General features: G+C 44.9%; 3 protein-coding genes across 7 annotated transcripts; all 3 read right to left on the bottom strand.

Moving 5' to 3' along the window:
* Window positions 1-310: 310 nt before the first annotated feature.
* Window positions 311-3,771, bottom strand: LOC140902689 (immunoglobulin kappa light chain-like). Of its 4 annotated transcripts, none has more exons than XM_073323031.1 (5): window positions 3,256-3,771; window positions 2,650-2,979; window positions 1,755-2,066; window positions 1,260-1,382; window positions 311-381 (listed from the first exon to the last, which is right to left on the bottom strand). In XM_073323031.1, exons 1-5 carry the CDS (start codon window positions 3,296-3,298, stop codon window positions 317-319), a joined length of 873 nt encoding a protein of 290 aa, XP_073179132.1. In that variant the 5' UTR covers window positions 3,299-3,771; the 3' UTR covers window positions 311-316. The 4 variants fall into 4 exon arrangements, with proteins under 4 accessions (XP_073179132.1, XP_073179135.1, XP_073179133.1 ...); XM_073323034.1 differs by having other exon boundaries at window positions 1,766-2,066; XM_073323032.1 differs by lacking the exon at window positions 311-381 and adding an exon at window positions 472-984.
* Window positions 3,772-5,843: 2,072 nt separating this feature from the next.
* LOC140902600 (immunoglobulin kappa light chain-like) lies at window positions 5,844-10,414 on the bottom strand. 2 transcript variants are annotated; one of them, XM_073322846.1, is made up of 6 exons: window positions 10,257-10,414; window positions 9,651-9,980; window positions 8,756-9,067; window positions 8,038-8,148; window positions 7,594-7,640; window positions 5,844-6,881 (listed from the first exon to the last, which is right to left on the bottom strand). In XM_073322846.1, the coding sequence occupies exons 1-6, from the start codon at window positions 10,297-10,299 to the stop codon at window positions 6,786-6,788; spliced, it is 939 nt and encodes a 312-aa protein (XP_073178947.1). In that variant the 5' UTR covers window positions 10,300-10,414; the 3' UTR covers window positions 5,844-6,785. The 2 variants fall into 2 exon arrangements, with proteins under 2 accessions (XP_073178947.1, XP_073178946.1); XM_073322845.1 differs by having other exon boundaries at window positions 5,844-6,426; window positions 10,257-10,373.
* A 2,889-nt stretch (window positions 10,415-13,303) lies between these two features.
* On the bottom strand, window positions 13,304-17,982 carry LOC140902762 (immunoglobulin kappa light chain-like). Its single transcript, XM_073323202.1, has 6 exons — window positions 17,917-17,982; window positions 17,348-17,677; window positions 16,306-16,617; window positions 15,504-15,614; window positions 15,050-15,096; window positions 13,304-14,363 (listed from the first exon to the last, which is right to left on the bottom strand). Exons 1-6 carry the CDS (start codon window positions 17,957-17,959, stop codon window positions 14,268-14,270), a joined length of 939 nt encoding a protein of 312 aa, XP_073179303.1. The 5' UTR covers window positions 17,960-17,982; the 3' UTR covers window positions 13,304-14,267.
* Window positions 17,983-18,947: the final 965 nt, after the last annotated feature.

The raw sequence follows: 18,947 nt of genomic DNA, 5'->3' as shown, positions 1-18,947 counted from the left end.
ATGATATCTGCAGGACAATGTCCTTCATATCACACTAGGAAATCTCCCACCTTCAAGGGTCTAGTTCTTTTTGTGACTTCCTGCTCCGTATAGGCCAGGTGGGCAAGTGAGTTAATCTTCAGATATAGTGTGGAACGGAGCCACATGCAGCAGCAGTGAAGAGCAGTAAGAAGCAGTAAAAACAAACTAACAGCTTTTACAGAAAGTCAACACCTTACAGGACGGTCCTGTCATTGAGATGAGCAGTGAAACAGCTGTGAGTGTCCAGCTTGGATCCCCGTCTGGGCTACGATTTCCCCCTTTTCCCTTTCACTGGTCACTGCTCCGTGCTCTGGTTGTGATTCCTTGAATCAAACTCCAGTTGGGCATAAGCGGTTGACCCTGGTTTGACAACATTTAGCAACATTAGACACCTCCACGCAAGGTTAATTAGCCAAACTTTGATGCAGTTGGACATAACAATCAGTTACATTTAAAAACAGATTGTTAAGCTTTATTTAAAATTCCACTTTTCAAACAGTGCACATCATTAGCACTGAAACGATCGTGGGAATCTTCCTTTAAAAGTCCAGCAGTTGGTTGAAAAAGGAGTTTAGGATTGAGACGGTTTTTCATGTACCCAATTCATCCTCTGAGTCTGTGGCTTTCGTTCTTTTGCTGAATTTCCATATGAGTCAGAAAAGGCCAAATCCAGGTTTAGCAGAATTACTAGGGCATTGGAACCATCTGCATCCTAAATTCATTCGTTTTGAAGACCCAGTCAATGGCTCATTAGAGGAAATTAAAATTTTTCTTCACCCCTTACAGCTGTTTTCTGATCAATTTAAACCCAGGCCCAGATTATCCTGCCACTTCAATGGGAGTTGTCCATTTATAACTGATGGGCTAACCAGGCCTCTGCTGTGTAATTTACGTCACTGGTTCCATCCAAACAGAATTTGCCCAGCCATGGGAGTTAAACCTTATTTCAGGCAGAAGTTTGCCCTGTGTGATAAAGCAAATGATGAGTGATAGAAATAGAATATTCAGGCATCAGATGCACAGGCGGTTCCAAGCACCGCGCCTGGCTGAATACAGCACTCGTCGCTACAGAAGCGTTGCTGCGTTACATTAATGTAGGAAGGAATAAATGCTCAATGGGGACAAACAGAAGGAGCTGAGAGAACTGTTTTCAATTATTTTGTGGGAAATCAGCCCCACTATTAATAGGGCTGCTGCTACGTCTCCACACCTGGGACGGACTGTAGTGTGCTGATTACCTGGATTAGAACAGCAGTGACTCCAGGCCAGGCTCAGGGACACCAGCAACACCCCCAGGAACATGGCCACGGCATAGCGCACCGTCTGTGACGCACACCCGCTGGGATGGGCTGTGGAGGAAGCTGACACCAGTGGACGGTCAGGAGGTGAGAATCTTTTTTGAACTTTTTCATTAAACCCTCTGGTTTTAACTTCCAATCCCGGCTCTGTATTCACCTCTCCCCAATAGTTATTATTTAATTCTTTGCAGTGCTCTACAGGTACAATCTGTGTGAAAGCTGCTCTAGAAATCTGAACTATAATGTCTTGGGGTCCTTTTAATGTCTCAGTTTAGCTTTCCCCAAATAATCTGCACATCTGCTTACTTTTAATTATGACATAAAATGTTCCAGCTTTCTGGGATGGAAAGTTACGTAGAAGCAACTCGGATTGTGCCCACTTGACACCGATTTAACATCAGAGTCTCCATTAGCCTCAAACATCATATCAGTCACCTGCAGGATACCTGGTACTTGTCTTCACACTGTTGCCGGAAGAGTTGAATTTGACTTCACAGGTGAAATTCTTCCCACTGGTCCAGGTGTCCATGGGGACGCTGATGTGATTTATGAGGGTTAAAGATCCATCCTTTGCTTTCAGTGAGTGCGTCAGCCCCTGTTCCTGCAGCTCCCCAGAAACACTCCAGGAAACATGGACCGGGCTGGACACTCCATGGATCACACAAGCCAGATTCGCTGTCCCAGTGACTTGACTGCCATGTGGAAATGGGACCAGAAGCATCACCCAGCTGCTCTTGGTATAACTGTCTGAGCAAACGGAGGTGGTGAATTCAGTGCAATGATCAAATGAGCTGCAGTCTGATTAAAGGTATTAATCTTTCACTCAGAGAGACAAGGTGGGTGAGGTAAAACCATTCATTGGACCAACTTCTGTTGGTGAAAGACACAGACTTTCAAGCTGCTTCAGAGCTCTCCTTCAGGTCTGGGAAACATATTCAGAGTGTCATTTTCCAGATCTGAAGAAGAGCTCTGTGTCAGCAAGGAAGCTCGTCTCTCTCACCAACCAAAGTTGGCCCAATAAAAGATATTATCTCACCCACCTTGTCTGTCTTATGTTCCCTACCTGGGTGCCCTGAACAGTCACAGAGAAACTTCAATAGTTTAGTTTTGGCACTTTCAAGTTTTACACATATATTTTATAACAATAAATGTTGTTATATTCCTTCTATACCCAAAGCATTTAACGTTTAGCTGATCTGCTTGGCTTAAAGCATGCTTTCCTTTGAACCATTCAGCAATAACTATGGTATCTTGTCACATTTTAATGGGAACATGAAATAGGCTTTATCTATCAGTTGTTAGTCTCCTTAAACAAGCTATGGTTCCTTACCTCCAACAATCAGCGTGGATCCATTCCCAAAAATCAGGTAGCTGCTGTATCTATATGCACAGTAGTAAATGCCAGACTCAGTCTTTTGGACGTTGTTGATTTCCAGTGTCGAGCTGTGTGTCTCATGTTTGCAAGCAAATTTACTTACATTTTGATCATCCAAACAGCGCTTAATGAAGGTGGGTTTCTCACCTTCTCTTCTCAAATACCAAAACATGTTACTTCCTCCCTCCAAGTTTTCTGTGGAAGAACACTGGATCTTTGCGGTGTCACTAACTTCAACAAACTGGATCCGCTGAGTCTGGTGCAGAAATAACTGCACTCCTAGCACTGGAGAAATAAAATATCGTTATAGTCAGTGTCCGCCAGGTCTCCAACTGCCACAGATGGAATGGATAGCTCAGCAAAAGAAATTACTTAATCTGATAATATTTATTCTCTGCATCCCAAATGCTTAAAAAGCAGTTGTAACTTTATACAAGTGAATGGAAATGCAATTAATATCCTGCAAAAGTTTCAAAACATATCATAGATAGAGTATTCAATTCTAGTGTCCTACTGTCAAGGCTGTTTACCCAATTCCAGAGCTTAATGCAGAAGTTTTACCTAAAGAAGATAAAAGCAGATACTCGGCAAAGATCATGTTCATAAAAATAGTAGGACAAAATCCTGACACAGTGGCCCAAAGGCTGACGCTGACTGCACTGCTGCAGTGACTGGGTACAGTGTCTTGGTCATTTCCAGTGAGGGACGCCTCCGAGGAGGATGTGCTGTGGTGATGGGTGGGCTAAAGACTCTTCAGAGGCTACAGCATTTCTTGTAGATTTTCTCTGCGTTCTAGTGGCACAGGGATGTAAATAATAATTCAGAATAATTAAATGTCCAGAATATGGATGATGTAAATAAAGAAACCCACATGAGTTCGGAGCACAAGCCCCATTGACTTTCAAAGGAAAATGCTCCTAAACCACTTAGGGCCTCTGACAATCCCAATGTAAATCCTCCCCAGCCTTCCATGTTTGGTTTATTGTAGCACAGTCCTTGGTGGCACAACGAAGACATGTAACGGTTGTTGTCTTGTCTTGTCTTGGAGGACTGTTAACCGCACTGCAGATCATGAAAGCTCTGGCATGTGTGAGAAAAAAAGACAACATAAGACACGATTTTCAAAATAGTCTAAGTCCCATTTCCCAAAGTTACTTTGGGCCAGATTTTCAAAGGTATGTAGGTGCCTATAAATGCAGACAGGTGCCTAGTGGGATTTTCAAACCTGGCTAAGAGGGTTAGGTGCCTCACTCCTACTGAAATCAATGGCAGTTAAGCGCCACCCCTTGAGTCTAGCAATAAACTGGTTAAAATTAACTGAACAGGGCTGCTTAGAAAGCTGCGTCTGGCTGCACAAAGCAGGGAGAAAGAAGTAAAGTGCATCTGTCAATGTCCCTTCTGAAACATCTGAAAATAGAGGGCAATGTGGGCTAGTGATTAGAGCAATTGGCTCAAAAAAGAATAGAATCCCTGGGTGCCTTGGCCATGTCTCCGTAGCCCACACCCCACTTGTGAGGCTGCTTTGGCTGGCTGCAGCTCCCCTGGATCGATCTGTCACAAACCCCTTCCAGGCAGCTCTCTAATGCTGGGGACCATCTTCCTTCTTCCTTCCATTGCTTTACAATGTACAGTGCTTTAGGGAACGGAAGGTAGGAGCTGATCCTAACAGCAGATGAGCACCCACCACTCCCCTTGACTTTGCTGAATATGGGAGGTGCCCAGCACATCACAGGAAGTGCCTCAGCACCAAGCAGGATTGGGCCCTTAGTTTATATAGAAATCTCTTTACACACTGTGGGGGTGGAGCGGGGCAGCTGTTTGACAGCCCCACAGCAGCACTTTGCAGTGGCTTAGGACAGGAAGTGAAAAGGAGCAATGTAGCCAACTGTAACTACAGGAGCAATTTTACACTCCTGTAGTTACCAGGGCTGGGCAGCAAATGGATTTCCGACCCCACACAAATTTTCAGAAAACACTGAAACATTTTCCTGTGTTGAACTGGGATGAAAAGTCAAAATCTCAAAAATTTTCTACAACCAAAAATCATTTTCGGTTTGGGTGAAAGGAAGTGTTTTGTTTTAAGGATTTTGAAATGTTTCCTTCCAATTTTGAACAAATACATTTTTGACCACAAAATATTTTTTAAAAAAATTCCACTATAATTAGTGTATATTTCTAAGCAAGATGTCTTTTTGAACTGGACAACCAGAATGTTTCATTCTGAAATTCTGAAACCTTTTTATCAAGTAAAAAAATTAATCAAAACAGACGCTTTGCCTATGGAAAACAAATCTTCAGTTCAACAAATGGGCATTTTCTGAGAAAGAAATGTTTCTTCTAAAGACTCCTGACCAGCTCTTGTAATTACCCACAGGGGAAGTTGGCCAAGGAACCAGAGCCAGATACTTTGTCTTGCTGAAAGCATCCTCAGTGACTTCAAGTCACCATTCATTCAAGACCTCAGTTTGAAGTCACAATGGAAATCTGGGCCCTCCTGCAGCCCTGTTAGTCTCAGTACTCAGGGTAACATGAGATCAGATTCAGGCCCTTATTCATTCATTTGTGATTGGCACTCGGAGAATCATAGAAATGTCAGACTGGAAGGAACCTTGAAAAGTCATCCAGGTCCTGCCTCAGCACAGGGGTCAGGACAAGTAAACCTGGACCATCCTGGACATGTTTGTCTAACTTGTTCTTAAAATCCTCCATTGTGACGGGGATTCCACAACCTCCCTTGGACGCCTGTTCCAGAGCCGAACTCTCCTTAGAGTTACAAATCTTTTCCTAACACCTACCCTAAATCTCTCTTGTTGCAGATTAAGCCCATTACTTCTTCTCCAGACTTTAGTGGACAGCCCTTACCATAGTTGAAGATGTGTGTGTAACAAGTTCTGTGTAACGCATTTGTTGTATCATCCACCAAGAGAAACACAGATGCTAAGTGGGATAGACAGGGCCAGCTTCTGCTCTCAGAGACTCCGGAGTAAATCCAGAGTAACTCCACTGACTGCAACAGAGCTCCTCCAAATTTACACTTCTGTAAACCAGAGCAGAATCTGGCCCAAAGAATTTAAGAGATCACCTTATTTATTACACAATAAGCTGAGCTTGATGCATTGAACAGATAAAAAAGGCAAGACACACAAACATCAATTCTGGGTCTTTTAATGAGTGACAGTTTGAACGACAGCTTGACCAACAACAAGTTGTGATGTAAACAGGCAGCGCGTGCAGGCTCAGGGCCTAGGAGAGCTCCAGTCATTGGTAACGTGTTGTTATTAGATGGCGCAGAGGGGCTGGGACATAGGGCTCTGTGGATCTCGCCCTTGGGGAAAATCAGCAGACTCTAGAGCAGCGTTTCTCAGCCTTTTGGGTACCAGGGCCCGCCTGGCTGCCTTCCTAAACTGTGTCAGGGAGATCTCAGGGACCGGCACTGGTCCACAGACGGGTCGTTGAGAAACACTGCTCCAGAGGAAGCACTGGACTAGCAGCTCCAGCCCTGGCCTGGGGAGAGATTCTCACCCCTCCCAGCTCCTGCATCCATCCTTCCCCTTCCCAATCCCATTGCATGTCTATGTTACGTTACTGCAAGGCGAGCATGCGCCTGCTGATGATCAGGGGAGTTGGGAGCTGCGGTGTATACAGAGGCTGCACATCCACTCTGGAGGCTCCTGCCATCTGACCTCACTCTCTGCAGGGAAGCGGCAGCCATTCAGCTGTGTCTGGGTCCCTCTGCAGATGAGAGGATGATGATGACAATTATTGTGTTAGCATAGCACCCATTGTGCTAGGGGCTGCACAAACTCAGAACAAAGAGACACTCCCTGCCCCAAAGAGCTTCCAATCTAATACACAAGTGACATGTAAAATCATCTACACCATGATGCCTTTATACCCCAAAAGGAGATTTCCCACCTTATGAGGCTGGACCCTGTGGGGATCTTCTGACCTTTTTATTCTAAACAGAGAAGTGGAGAAAATACAAAAAGAAAGGAGACGGAGACAGACAGAGCCTTCTTCCAGCGGCTACGTCCGATCAGCAGAGAACCAGCCATCAGTTCCCATTTGTGGATTCCCCTGCACTAGACAGTTCAGGCTTTTACACGTTTCTCTCTGGCTGATCGCTGCATCATGCGCCCCTTGTGATTCCGCAAGTCAAAATCCAGATGAGCGTATAAGATTCCACCCTGTTTGGCGACAATTAGTAACATGAGCCACCCCCTTGCAAAATGAAGGGACACAAGGTGAAACAGATGTGCACATCCAAGTGAGTTTAGTCTGATGAAAAATCCCATCTCATCTCTGATTCTTCTGCTTGTCCTATAAACGGTACGTGTTATCAGAATGGAATCCAGCGCTGGATTCTGGGTTCCTAGACTTTAAGAACTCAGCTACTGACAACATTTGGCCAGATCCAAACTCCATGTCGATGGACAGTTTCCTATTGAGGCCACTGAGCTTTGGATCAGGCCCATAGCACCTGTCACTGGAAAATCTTCATGTGCTTTGCAAATATAATTTCTCAAAGCTCTTTACCTTATAAGTGCCAAAAATGTTCCCAGCTCCACACATAAACCCTGTAAAGGGCACAGTCAGGAACAACAAAATATCAAACTTCCCATCATCCTTGAGCAATAAGTCTAGTTATCCACTTTTTAGACATGGGGAAACTGAGTCACGGAGCAGTAAGTGACTTGCCCACTATCCCACAGTAAATTGATACCAGAGTTAGTATTAAGGCTCTTTGCTCCCTTTCAGCTACTCCAACCACTAGATCTCACTTTCATCTTCTCCTTCCAGAGCAACCAGTTTAATTACTAAACATAAGAAGTTGACGGATTAGAAATTCTTGAGACAGACACATTGATTTAGACAGAGACAGTTTGCAAAGAGGCATACCTGGTGCTCCTCTGAAGCTGGGGGTGCTGAGGTCCTGGGCTTGAGTCCTGGGACAAACAAAGACAACAGTAAAAGTTCCTCTTCCAATGGTCACTCCCCCAACTGGGTGCCCGGTGCACCACGAAGCATGGTAAATAGAGAGAGGCTCATCAGAAAGGCTAGTGCTCTTTGTGAACTATAGACAAGGTGCCAGGGCCAGGGGCAGTAGAAGCCTTTCTACATCGCTCCCTTTGTCACTAAGAACAAAGCCGATCTCCCGACACAGGAAATTCAAGTTTCAGAAAACAAACATTCGGAGATCAGTGCTGGCAGTTGTGACATTTGGAGCATGTTTATGTGTTGGACGGGACAGCTGCAGTCCGCAGTAGCAAGCAGGGGAGTAGGATTTCTCCCTAAGGGAGATGGTCTGAGCTGGGCTGGGCTGGGCTGAGCTGTGTTTATTACCTAGTGTGGAAGGGCAGAGGGTCCAGACGAGGCTCAGAGACACCACCAGCAGCAGCAGACCAGCTCCAGCCGCAAGGGGCACAATGTAATGTGAGCACTTGCTGGCAGGGGCTGTGGAGGAAGATAAAAACCAGACACAAGTAAGTGGCTGACTTGAGCCAAGAGGGTCGTGATGCCACCACATCCAGCTCTTCCCTCCTGATCCCAGTTTCACCATAGGCCTTAACCCCTGAGGAGAGAGGCGACAGGAGCCTTCAGCACCTTTCACCCTCTGTGTTGCCCCCTTTCCCTTAGGCAAATTCTTTCCCCTGTAATCAGAATCTTCTCTGGACCTTCTGCCATCTACAAAATCCTCCCTCTAGGTCTCTCCTCACCTCACTGCCTCTCCATCACTTTGCATATCTCACTGGAAAACATCTCTCTTCTAAAATGCCTCTGAATTCCCCTTTACTCCTGGGATTTATTATTATTTAACTCTTTACAGTGCTTTATATGGACAGTCTGGGAGAAAGCTGTCCTAGAAATCAGAGGTCTGTTGTCTTGTGGTCCCTGTAACACCTCAATTTACTTTTCCCCAAATTCTCTGGAGAAATTCTAATGAAGCCATAGAATATTCCAAATTTCTGTAATGGAAAATCACATAGAAGCAGCTCTCATCTTGGTCACATGCATATTTTGCATCTGAGTTTCCATTATCTTTAAATATCGTATCACTCACCTGCAGGATACCTGGTACTTTTCTTCACACTGTTGCCGGAAGAGTTGAATTTGACTTCACAGGTGAAATTCTTCCCACTGGTCCAGGTGTCCATGGGGACGCTGATGTGATTTATGAGGGTTAAAGATCCATCCTTTGCTTTCAGTGAGCGCGTCAGCCCCTGTTCCTGCAGCTCCCCAGAAACACTCCAGGAAACATGGACCGGGCTGGACACTCCATGGATCACACAAGCCAGATTCGCTGTCCCAGTGACTTGACTGCCATGTGGAAATGGGACCAGAAGCATCACCCAGCTGCTCTTGGTATAACTGTCTGAGCAAACGGAGGTGGTGAATTCAGTGCAATGATCAGATGAGCTGCAGTCTGATTAAAGGTATTAATCTTTCACTCAGAGAGACAAGGTGGGTGAGGTAAAACCATTCATTGGACCAACTTCTGTTGGTGAAAGACACAAACTTTCAAGCTGCTTCAGAGCTCTCCTTCAGGTCTGGGAAACATATTCAGAGTGTCATTTTCCAGATCTGAAGAAGAGCTCTGTGTCAGCAAGGAAGCTCGTCTCTCTCACCAACCAAAGTTGGCCCAATAAAAGATATTATCTCACCCACCTTGTCTGTCTTATGTTCCCTACCTGGGTGCCCTGAACAGTCACAGAGAAACTTCAATAGTTTAGTTTTGGCACTTTCAAGTTTTACACATATATTTTATAACAATAAATGTTGTTATATTCCTTCTATACCCAAAGCATTTAACGTTTAGCTGATCTGCTTGGCTTAAAGCATGCTTTCCTTTGAACCATTCAGCAATAACTATGGTATCTTGTCACATTTTAATGGGAACATGAAATAGGCTTTATCTATCAGTTGTTAGTCTCCTTAAACAAGCTATGGTTCCTTACCTCCAACAATCAGCGTGGATCCATTCCCAAAAATCAGGTAGCTGCTGTATCTATATGCACAGTAGTAAATGCCAGACTCAGTCTTTTGGACGTTGTTGATTTCCAGTGTCGAGCTGTGTGTCTCATGTTTGCAAGCAAATTTACTTACATTTTGATCATCCAAACAGCGCTTAATGCAGGTGGGTTTCTCACCTTCTCTTCTCAAATACCAAAACATTTTACTTCCTCCCTCCAAGTTTTCTGTGGAAGAACACTGGATCTTTGCGGTGTCACTAACTTCAACAAACTGGATCCGCTGAGTCTGGTGCAGAAATAACTGCACTCCCAGCACTGGAGAAATAAAATATTGTTCTAGTCAGTGTCCGCCAGGTCTCCAACTGCCACAGATGGAATGGATAGCTCAGCAAAAGAAATTACTTAATCTGATAATATTTATTCTCTGCATCCCAAATGCTTAAAAAGCAGTTGTAACTTTATACAAGTGAATGGAAATGCAATTAATATCCTGCAAAAGTTTCAAAACATATCATAGATAGAGTATTCAATTCTAGTGTCCTACTGTCAAGGCTGTTTACCCAATTCCAGAGCTTAATGCAGAAGTTTTACCTAAAGAAGATAAAAGCAGATACTCGGCAAAGATCATGTTCATAAAAATAGTAGGACAAAATCCTGACACAGTGGCCCAAAGGCTGACGCCGACTGCAGTGCTGCAGTGACTGGGTACAGTGTCTTGGTCATTTCCAGTGAGGGACGCCTCCGAGGAGGATGTGCTGTGGTGATGGGTGGGCTAAAGACTCTTCAGAGGCTACAGCATTTCTTGTACATTTTCTCTGCCGTCTAGTGGCACAGGGATGTAAATAATAATACGGAATAATTAAATGTCCAGAATATGGATGATGTAAATAAACAAACCCACATGAGTTCGGAGCACAAGCCCCATTGACTTTCAAAGGAAAATGCTCCTAAACCACTTAGGGCCTCTGACAATCCCAATGTAAATCCTCCCCAGCCTTCCATGTTTGGTTTATTGTAGCACAGTTCTTGGTGGCACAACGAAGACATGTAACGGTTGTTGTCTTGTCTTATCTTGGAGGACTGTTAACCACACTGTAGATCATGAAAGCTCTGGCATGTGTGAGAAAAAAAGACAACATAAGACATGATTTTCAAAATAGTCTAAGTCCCATTTCCAAAAGTTACTTTGGGCCAGATTTTCAAAGGTATGTAGGTGCCTATAAATGCAGACAGGAGCCTAGTGGGATTTTCAAACCTGGCTAAGAGGGTTAGGTGCCTCACTCCTACTGAAATCAATGGCAGTTAAGCGCCACCCTTTGAGTCTAGCAATAAACTGGTTAAAATTAACTGAATAGGGCTGCTTAGAAAGCTGCGTCTGGCTGCACAAAGCAGGGAGAAAGAAGTAAAGTGCATCTGTCAATGTCCCTTCTGAAACACCTGACAACAGAGGGCAATGTGGGCTAGTGATTAGAGCAATTGGCTCAAAAAAGAATAGAATCCCTGGGTGCCTTGGCCATGTCTCCGTAGCCCGCACCCCACTTGTGAGGCTGCTCTGGCTGGCTGCAGCTCCCCTGGATCGATCTGTCACAAACCCCTTCCAGGCAGCTCTCTAATGCTGGGGACCATTTTCCTTTTTCCTTCCATTTCCCTCCCCTGCCTTCCTCCCTCCCATGGTTGGGGAGCGACCTGGGCTAAATCCCACAGTCCCTGACTGAGGCAATGTTAAGTGGAAGCAGGTGTTTAAAGGACGACTGGACTGGCCAAGATTCTGCCTGATTTGTAGCAAAGGGCATTATTCACAATTACACAGCTTCCCCTTTGCACCAATGTAAAGAGGAGTTTAGAGGAGCATAAATTACACTCACACCCACTTCCAGGCCCCTGTGCATTACCGTGGTGGAAAGGGGCTTAGTACAAATGAGAATCCGGATCTCCAGGGTCGCTGTTAAGGGGTTGTCAGCGGTGGTACAGATAAGACCATAGAAATCATAACGCTATTCAAGCACAATGTCTCCCCAGCTCAGTTCCTGTAAGGGCCTGTTGTCACCCTCCTAGTAACACGGACTGACAATGGTACAAAGCCCTATTTACTGCTCTAGGGTTCCCAGCGAACATGCTTTACAATGTACAGTGCTTTAGGGAATGGAAGGTAGGAGCTGAGCCTAAGAGCAGCTGAGCACCCACCACTCCCCTTGACTTTACTCAGCGTTGCGGTTGCCCAGCAAGTCACAGGAAGTGCCTCAGCACCATGCAGGATTGGGCCTTTACAGTGTAAATAGAAATCTCTTCATATACGGTGGGGGTGAAGCGGGGCAGCCGTTTGACAGCCCCACAGCAGCCCTGCGCAGTGCCTTAGGGCAGGAAGTGGAAAGGCGCAATGTAGCCAACGGCAGCGACAGGAGCAATTTTACACTCTTGTAATTACCAGGCCTGGGCAGAAAATGGATTTCGTTTCAAGAGACTGAAACATTTTCCTCTGTCGGTACAAAAAGTCAAAATCTCAAATCATTTCTTCAACCAAAAATCATTTTCGGTTTGGGTGAAAGGCAGTGTTTTGTTTTAAGAATTTTGAAATGTTTCCTTCCAATTTTGAACATATACATTTTTGACCAAGAAAAAGTAATTTTTTTCCCACTATAATTAGTGTATATTTCTAAGCAAGATGTCTTTTTGACCTGGACAACCAGAATGTTTCATTCTGAAATTCTGAAACCTTTTTATTAAGTAAAAAAATTAATCAAAACAAACGCCTTGCCTATTGAAAACAAATCTTCAGTTCAACAAATGGGTATTTTTTGATAAAGAAAAGTTTCTTCTAAAGACTCCTGACCAGCTCTTGTAATTACCCACAGGGGAAGTTGGCCAAGGAACCAGAGCCAGATACTTTTGTCTTGCTGAAAGCATCCTCAGTGACTTCAAGTCACCATTCATTCAAGACCTCAGTTTGAAGTCACAATGGAAATCTGGGCCCTCCTGCAACCCTGTTAGTCTCAGTACTCAGGGTAACATGAGATCAGATTCAGGCCTTTATTTATTCATTTTTGATTGGCACTCAGAGAATCATAGAAATGTCAGACTGGAAGGAACCTTGAAAAATCATCCAGGGCCTGCCTCAGCACAGGGGTCTGGACAAGTAAACCTGGACCATCCTGGACATGTTTGTCTAACTTGTTCTTAAAATCCTCCATTGTGACGGGGATTCCACAACCTCCCTTGGACGCCTGTTCCAGAGCCAAACTCTCCTTAGAGTTACCAAGCCTTTCCTAACACCTACCCTAAATTTCCCTACTGCAGATTAATCCCATTACTTCTTCTCCAGACTTTAGTGGACAGCTCTTACCATAGTTGAAGATGTGTGTTAGAAGTTCTGTGTAACGCATTTGTTGTATCATCCACCAAGAGAAACACAGATGCTAAGTGGGATAGACAGGGCCAGCTTCTGCTCTCAGAGACTCCGGAGTAAATCCAGAGTAACTCCACTGACTGCAACAGAGCTCCTCCAGATTTACACTGCTGTAAACCAGAGCAGAATCTGGCCCAAAGAATTTAAGAGATCACCTTATTTATTACACAATAAGCTGAGCTTGATGCATTGAACAGATAAAAAAGGCAAGACACACAAACATCAATTCTGGGTCTTTTTAATGAGTGACAGTTTGAACGACAGTTTGACCAACCACAAGTTGTGATGTAAACAGGCAGCGCGAGCAGGCTCAGGCACCAGGAGAGCTCCAGTCATTGGTAACGTGTTGTTATTAGATGGCGCAGAGGGGCTGGGACATAGGGCTCTGTGGATCTCGCCCTTGGGGGAAACCAGCAGACTCTAGAGCAGCGTTTCTCTGCCTTTTGGGTACCAGGGCCCGCCTGGCTGCCTTCCTAAACTGTGTCAGGGAGATCTCAGGGACTGGCACTGGTCCACAGACGGGTCGTTGAGAAACACTGCTCCAGAGGAAGCACTGGACTAGCAGCTCCAGCCCTGGCCTGGGGAGAGATTCTCACCCCTCCCAGCTCCCGCATCCATCCTTCCCCTTCCCAATCCCATTGCACGTCCATGTGGCGTTTCTGCAAAGGGAGCATGTGCCTGCTGGGGGCCAGGGGAGCCGTGGCATACACTGGGGCAGCACATCCCCTCTTCACGCTCCTGCCACCCGGCCTCACTCTGTGCAGGGCAGCTGAAGCCATTCAGCTGTGTCTGGGTCCCTCTGCAGACGAGAGGAGGAGGAGGGGGAGGAGGATGACGATGATTGTGTTACCATAGCACCCAGGAGTCCCGGTTATGGACCAGGCCCCGTTGTGCTAGGCGCTGCACACAGAACAGAGAGACAGTCCCTGCCCCAAAGAGGTTCCAATCTAATACACACGTGACGTGTAAAGTCATCTACACCCTGATGCCTTTATAATTATATCCTAAAAGGAGATTTCCCATCTGATGAGGCTGGACTCTGTGGGGGTCTTCTGCCCTTTTATTTCTAAACAGAGAAGGGGAGAAAATACAAAAAGAAAGGAGACGGAGACAGACAGAGCCTTCTTCCAGCTGCTACTTCCAATCAGCAGAGAATCAGCCATCAGTTCCCACATGTGGATTCCCCTGCGTCAGAGAGTTCAGGATTTTACACGTTTCCCTCTGGCTGGTCGCTGCATCGTGCGTCCGTTGTGATTCCGCGAATCGAAATCCAGATGAGCGTATAAGATTCCACCCTGTTTGGTGACATTTAGTAAAATTAGCCCCCTTCTTGTAAAATGAAGGGACACAAGCTGAGACAGAACTGAATATCTAAGTGAGTTTAGCCTGATTAAAAATTCCCTCTCATCTCTGATTCTCCTGCTTGTCCTGTAAACGTGCGTGTTATAAACGGTGCGTGGAAACCAGCCCTGGATTCTGACTTTAAAAACTCACCTGTTGATAATATTTTGCCAGATACAAACCCCATGTCTCCTATGAGGTCACTGAGCTTTGAATCAGGCCCACGGCACCTGTCACTGGAAAATCTTCATGTGCCTTACAAATATAATTTGTTATAGCTCTTTATCTTTTAAGTGCCAAAAATGTTCCCAGCTGCACAAAAACCCTGTAAAGGGTACAGTCAGAACCAATAAAACATCAAACTTCCCATCATCCTTGTACAGTAAGTCTAGTTATTCACTTTTTACACATGGGGAAACTGAGTCAGAGTAGTAAGTGACTTGCCCATTATCAGTAGCTAGTATTAAAGCTCACAGTAAGACTCGGACCTCCCTTCCTGCTACTCCAACAGCTAGATCTCACTTTCACCTCCTCCTTCCAGATCAATCAGTTTAAGTGCCAAATATATGAAGCTGATGGATTAGAAATGTCTAAGACAGACACATTGATTTAGACAGAGACAGTTTGCAAAGAGCCGTACCTGGGGCTCCTCGGAAGCTGGGGGTGCTGAGACCCTGGGCTGGAATCCTGGAACAAACAAAGACAACAGTCAAAGTTCCTCTTCCACGGTCACTCCCCCAGCTGTACTTACTGGCTAATGGTGCGTCCGAGCTGTGGGTGCGCAGTGCACCACCATGCACGGCACAATGAGAGGGGCTCATCGGAAAGGCTAGTGCTCTTTGTGAACTACAGACAAGGCGCCTCGGCCATGGGCAGTAGAAGCTACATCGCTCCCTTGGACACGGAGAAAAAGCCGTTCTCCTGACACAGGAAATTCAAGTTTCAGAAAACAAACATTCGGAGATCAGTGCTGGCAGTTGTGACATTTGCAGCGTGTTCGTGTGTTGGACGGGACAGTTGCAGTCCCCAGTAGCAAGCAGGGGAGCAGGATTTCTCTCAGTGGGGGAGTGTCTGGGCTGGGCTGTGTTTATTACCTAGCGTGGAAGGGCAGAGGGTCCAGACGAGGCTCAGAGACACCACCAGCAGCAGCAGACCAGCTCCAGCCGCAAGGGGCACAATGTAATGTGAGCACTCCCTGGCAGGGGCTGTGGAGGAAGCAAATAAACAGACAGTTGACAAGAAGGTGTGAGTAACAGTAGGGGGAAATTACTATTGGGGAAACAGTCTGAAATGGGCCACTGTCCCATTCAAGTACCGCTTCAAAAGTTTTTTTTCCTCCCTTGGTATCCTGCTGTTAAGTGAATTGTCTCGTTAGACTGACCTCACACTTGGTAAGGCAACTCCCATCTTTTCATGTATTTATACCTGCTCCTGTATTTTCCACTCCATGCATCTGATGAAGTGGGTTCTAGCCCACGAAAGCTGATGCCCAAATACATTTGTTAGTCTCTAAGGTGCCACAAAGACTCCACGTTGCTTTTGCTGATACAGACTAACACGGCTTCCACTATGAAACCTGTCGTTGGAAAACATCTTTCTTCTCAAATACCTCTCAATTCCCCTTTACTCCTGTTATTTATTATTATTTAGTACTTTACAGGGATTCATATGTACAATCTGGGTGAAAGCTGCCCTAGAGATCAGAGCTACTTTGTCTTGTGGTCCCTGTAATGTCTCAATTCACATTTCTCCAAATTCTCTAGAGAAATTCTAACTAAGACAGAATAATTCTGCTTTCTGTGATGGAAAGTTACATAGAAGGAGCTCTGACTGTGGCCACTTCACCCCTATTTCATATCTGAGTCTCCCTTAACCCTCAAATATAATATCACTCACCTGCAGGATACCTGGTACTTTTCTTCACACTGCTGCCGGAAGAGTTGAATTTGACTTCACAGGTGAAATTCTTCCCACTGGTCCAGGTGTCCATGGGGACGCTGATGTGATTTATGAGGGTTAAAGATCCATCCTTTGCTTTCAGTGAGCGTGTCAGCCCCTGTTCCTGCAGCTCCCCAGAAACACTCCAGGAAACATGGACCGGGCTGGACACTCCATGGATCACACAAGCCAGATTCGCTGCCCCAGTGACTTGACTGTCACGTGGAAATGGGACCAGAAGCATCACCCAGCTGCTCTTGGTATAACTGTCTGAGCAGAAGAAGGTGGAGAATTTAGTGAGCTGCAGTCTGATTAAAGATGTTAGTCTTTCACTAGGACTTCTGTTGGTGAGAGAGACAAGCTTTTGAGCTTACACAGAGCTCTTCTTCAGGTCTGGGAATTTACTCAAAGCTCCTTGCCAGCTCGAAAGCTCGTCTCTCTCACCAACAGAAGCTGGTCCCATAAAAGCTATTACCTCACCCACCTTGTGTCTCTAATACCCTGAAACCAACGTAGCTACAACAATCACTGAGACATTAATTCCAAGAAACACATCTATTAAAGAAGGAAATAGTAAATCACCACGCTACCGCTAACTAGATTGTAGAGCAATACGTATCTGCACTAGCCAGGAGGAAAATTGTGTGCAAATTTTAAATTTTTTATAAACATTTCATTAACTCAACATATAGTTTCATGTAGTCGAGGCTCTTAGGTTAGAAATATTCCCTACCTGGGTGCCCTGAACAGTCAGAGAAACGTCAATAGTTTATTTTTGGCACTTTCAAGTTTTAACATTTTTACTTATAAAATGTATGTGTATTATATCCCCTCTGTACCCATAGTATTTCATGTTTAGCTGAACTGTTTGCATTAAAGCATGCTTTCCTTTGAACCATTCATCAATAGCTATGGTATCTTGTTTCATTTTAATAGGAACATGAAATATGGGTTGTTAATCAATTATTAGTCTCCTTAAACAAGCTATATGGTTCCTTACCTCCAACAATCAGTGTGGATCCATTCCCAAAGATCAGGTAGCTGCTGTATTTATATGCACAGTAGTAAATGCCAGACTCCGTCTTTTGGATAGTGCTGATTTCCAGTGTCGAGCTGTGTGTCTCGTGTTTGCAAGCAAATTTACTTACATTTTGATCATCCCAACAGCGCTTAATGCATGTTGGTGTCTCACCTTCTCTTCTCAAATACCAAAACATGTTATTTCCTCCCTCCAAGTTTTCTGTGGAAGAACACTGGATCTTGGCGGTGTCATTAACTTCAACAAACTGGATCCGCTGAGTCTGGTGCAGAAATAACTGCACTCCCAGTACTGGAGAAATAAAATATTGTTATAGGCAGTTTCCATCAGGTCTCCAACTGCCACAGATGGAATGGATAGCTCAGTAAAAGAAATTACTTAATCTGATAATATTTATTCTCTGCATCCCAAATGCTAAAATAACCTGCTATTAAAATGCAGCTAAAGCTTGAAAACATATCATAGTCAACACTGGTGTCCTACTGAAGAGGCTGTTCTCTCAATTCCAAAGCTTAATGCAGAAGTTTTACCTAAGGAAGATAAAACCAGATACTCGGCAAAGATCATTTTCATTAAACAAGTAGAACAAAATCCTGACACACTGGCCCAAAGGCTGATGCCCAGTGCACTGCTGCAGTGACTGTGTACAGTGTCTTGGTTATGTCCAGTGAGGAACGCCTCCAAGGAGGATGTGCTGTGGTGATAGATACTAGAGGGATGGGTTAAAGAGGCTATAGCATGTCTTGTAGAATTTCTCTGCATTGCAGTGGCTCAGGGGTGTACTATGATAATTGAGAATAAATTTAAACATCCAGAATATGGATGATCTATAGAAACAAATCCCCATGACTTCAGAGCACAAGTCCCTTTGACTTTCAAAGGAGAATGCTCCTAAATCACTAAGGTCTTCTGAGACTCCCAACGTAAGTCTCTGCCCAGTCTTCCATGTTTGGTTTAAGGTATCATCTTTCTGGGTGGTACAACACAGATATGTAATGATTGTTCGGCATCTTGTCTTGGAGGACTTTAATTGTACCTTAAATAATCACACTGAAAGCTCTGACATTTGAGAAAGAAGACAACGTGGAATGCAATTTTCAAGAGTACAAGTCCCATTCTCAACAGTGACTTAGGGCCAGATGGTCAAAAGTATTTCAGTGCCTATAAAGCAGAGAGGTGCCTCGTGGGATTTTCAAACATGGCTAGGTGGGTTAGGAGCCTCACTCTTACTGAAGTCAATGGAAGTTAAGAGCCTCTGCTTGGATCTAGCAATAAACTGGCTAAAACCAAACTGAACGGGGCTGGTTAAAAAGCTGCGTCTGGCTGCACAAAAAGGAAAGTGCATCTATCAGTGACCCTTCTGAAACAGCTGACAATAGAGGGCAACATGGGCTAGCGAATAGAGCCATTGGCTCAGAAAAGACCAGATTCCCTCGGTTACTTGTCCACGTCTCCTTAGACCCTACTCCATTTTCTGAGACTGGACTGACTGGCTGCAGCTCCCCTGGCAAAGTGGGGATCGATCTGTTACAACCCCCTTCCAGGCAACACTCTAATGCTG

Source organism: Lepidochelys kempii, chromosome 24 (assembly GCF_965140265.1).
Source record: "Lepidochelys kempii isolate rLepKem1 chromosome 24, rLepKem1.hap2, whole genome shotgun sequence".
In the NCBI taxonomy this organism is placed as follows: Eukaryota; Metazoa; Chordata; order Testudines; family Cheloniidae; genus Lepidochelys; species Lepidochelys kempii.
Note: the sequence above shows the minus strand (reverse complement) of the source record. Positions and strands in the feature narration are given on the sequence as shown.

What these genes read in the sequence shown, in the direction of transcription:
- LOC140902689 (XM_073323031.1), bottom strand. Translation starts at nt 3,298, where the DNA reads ATGAACATGATCTTTGCCGAGTATCTGCTTTTATCTTCTTTAG. An exon ending in TCTGCTTTTATCTTCTTTAG is followed by an intron (nt 2,980 to 3,255) that starts GTAAAACTTCTG and finishes TTATTTCTCCAG; the next exon opens with TGCTAGGAGTGCAGTTATTT. An exon ending in ATCCACGCTGATTGTTGGAG is followed by an intron (nt 2,067 to 2,649) that starts GTAAGGAACCAT and finishes CCGTTTGCTCAG; the next exon opens with ACAGTTATACCAAGAGCAGC.
- LOC140902600 (XM_073322846.1), bottom strand. Translation starts at nt 10,299, where the DNA reads ATGAACATGATCTTTGCCGAGTATCTGCTTTTATCTTCTTTAG. An exon ending in TCTGCTTTTATCTTCTTTAG is followed by an intron (nt 9,981 to 10,256) that starts GTAAAACTTCTG and finishes TTATTTCTCCAG; the next exon opens with TGCTGGGAGTGCAGTTATTT. An exon ending in AAGTACCAGGTATCCTGCAG is followed by an intron (nt 8,149 to 8,755) that starts GTGAGTGATACG and finishes CTTCCTCCACAG; the next exon opens with CCCCTGCCAGCAAGTGCTCA.
- LOC140902762 (XM_073323202.1), bottom strand. Translation starts at nt 17,959, where the DNA reads ATGAAAATGATCTTTGCCGAGTATCTGGTTTTATCTTCCTTAG. An exon ending in AAGTACCAGGTATCCTGCAG is followed by an intron (nt 15,615 to 16,305) that starts GTGAGTGATATT and finishes CTTCCTCCACAG; the next exon opens with CCCCTGCCAGGGAGTGCTCA. An exon ending in CAGCTTCCGAGGAGCCCCAG is followed by an intron (nt 14,364 to 15,049) that starts GTACGGCTCTTT and finishes GTCACCAAACAG; the next exon opens with GGTGGAATCTTATACGCTCA.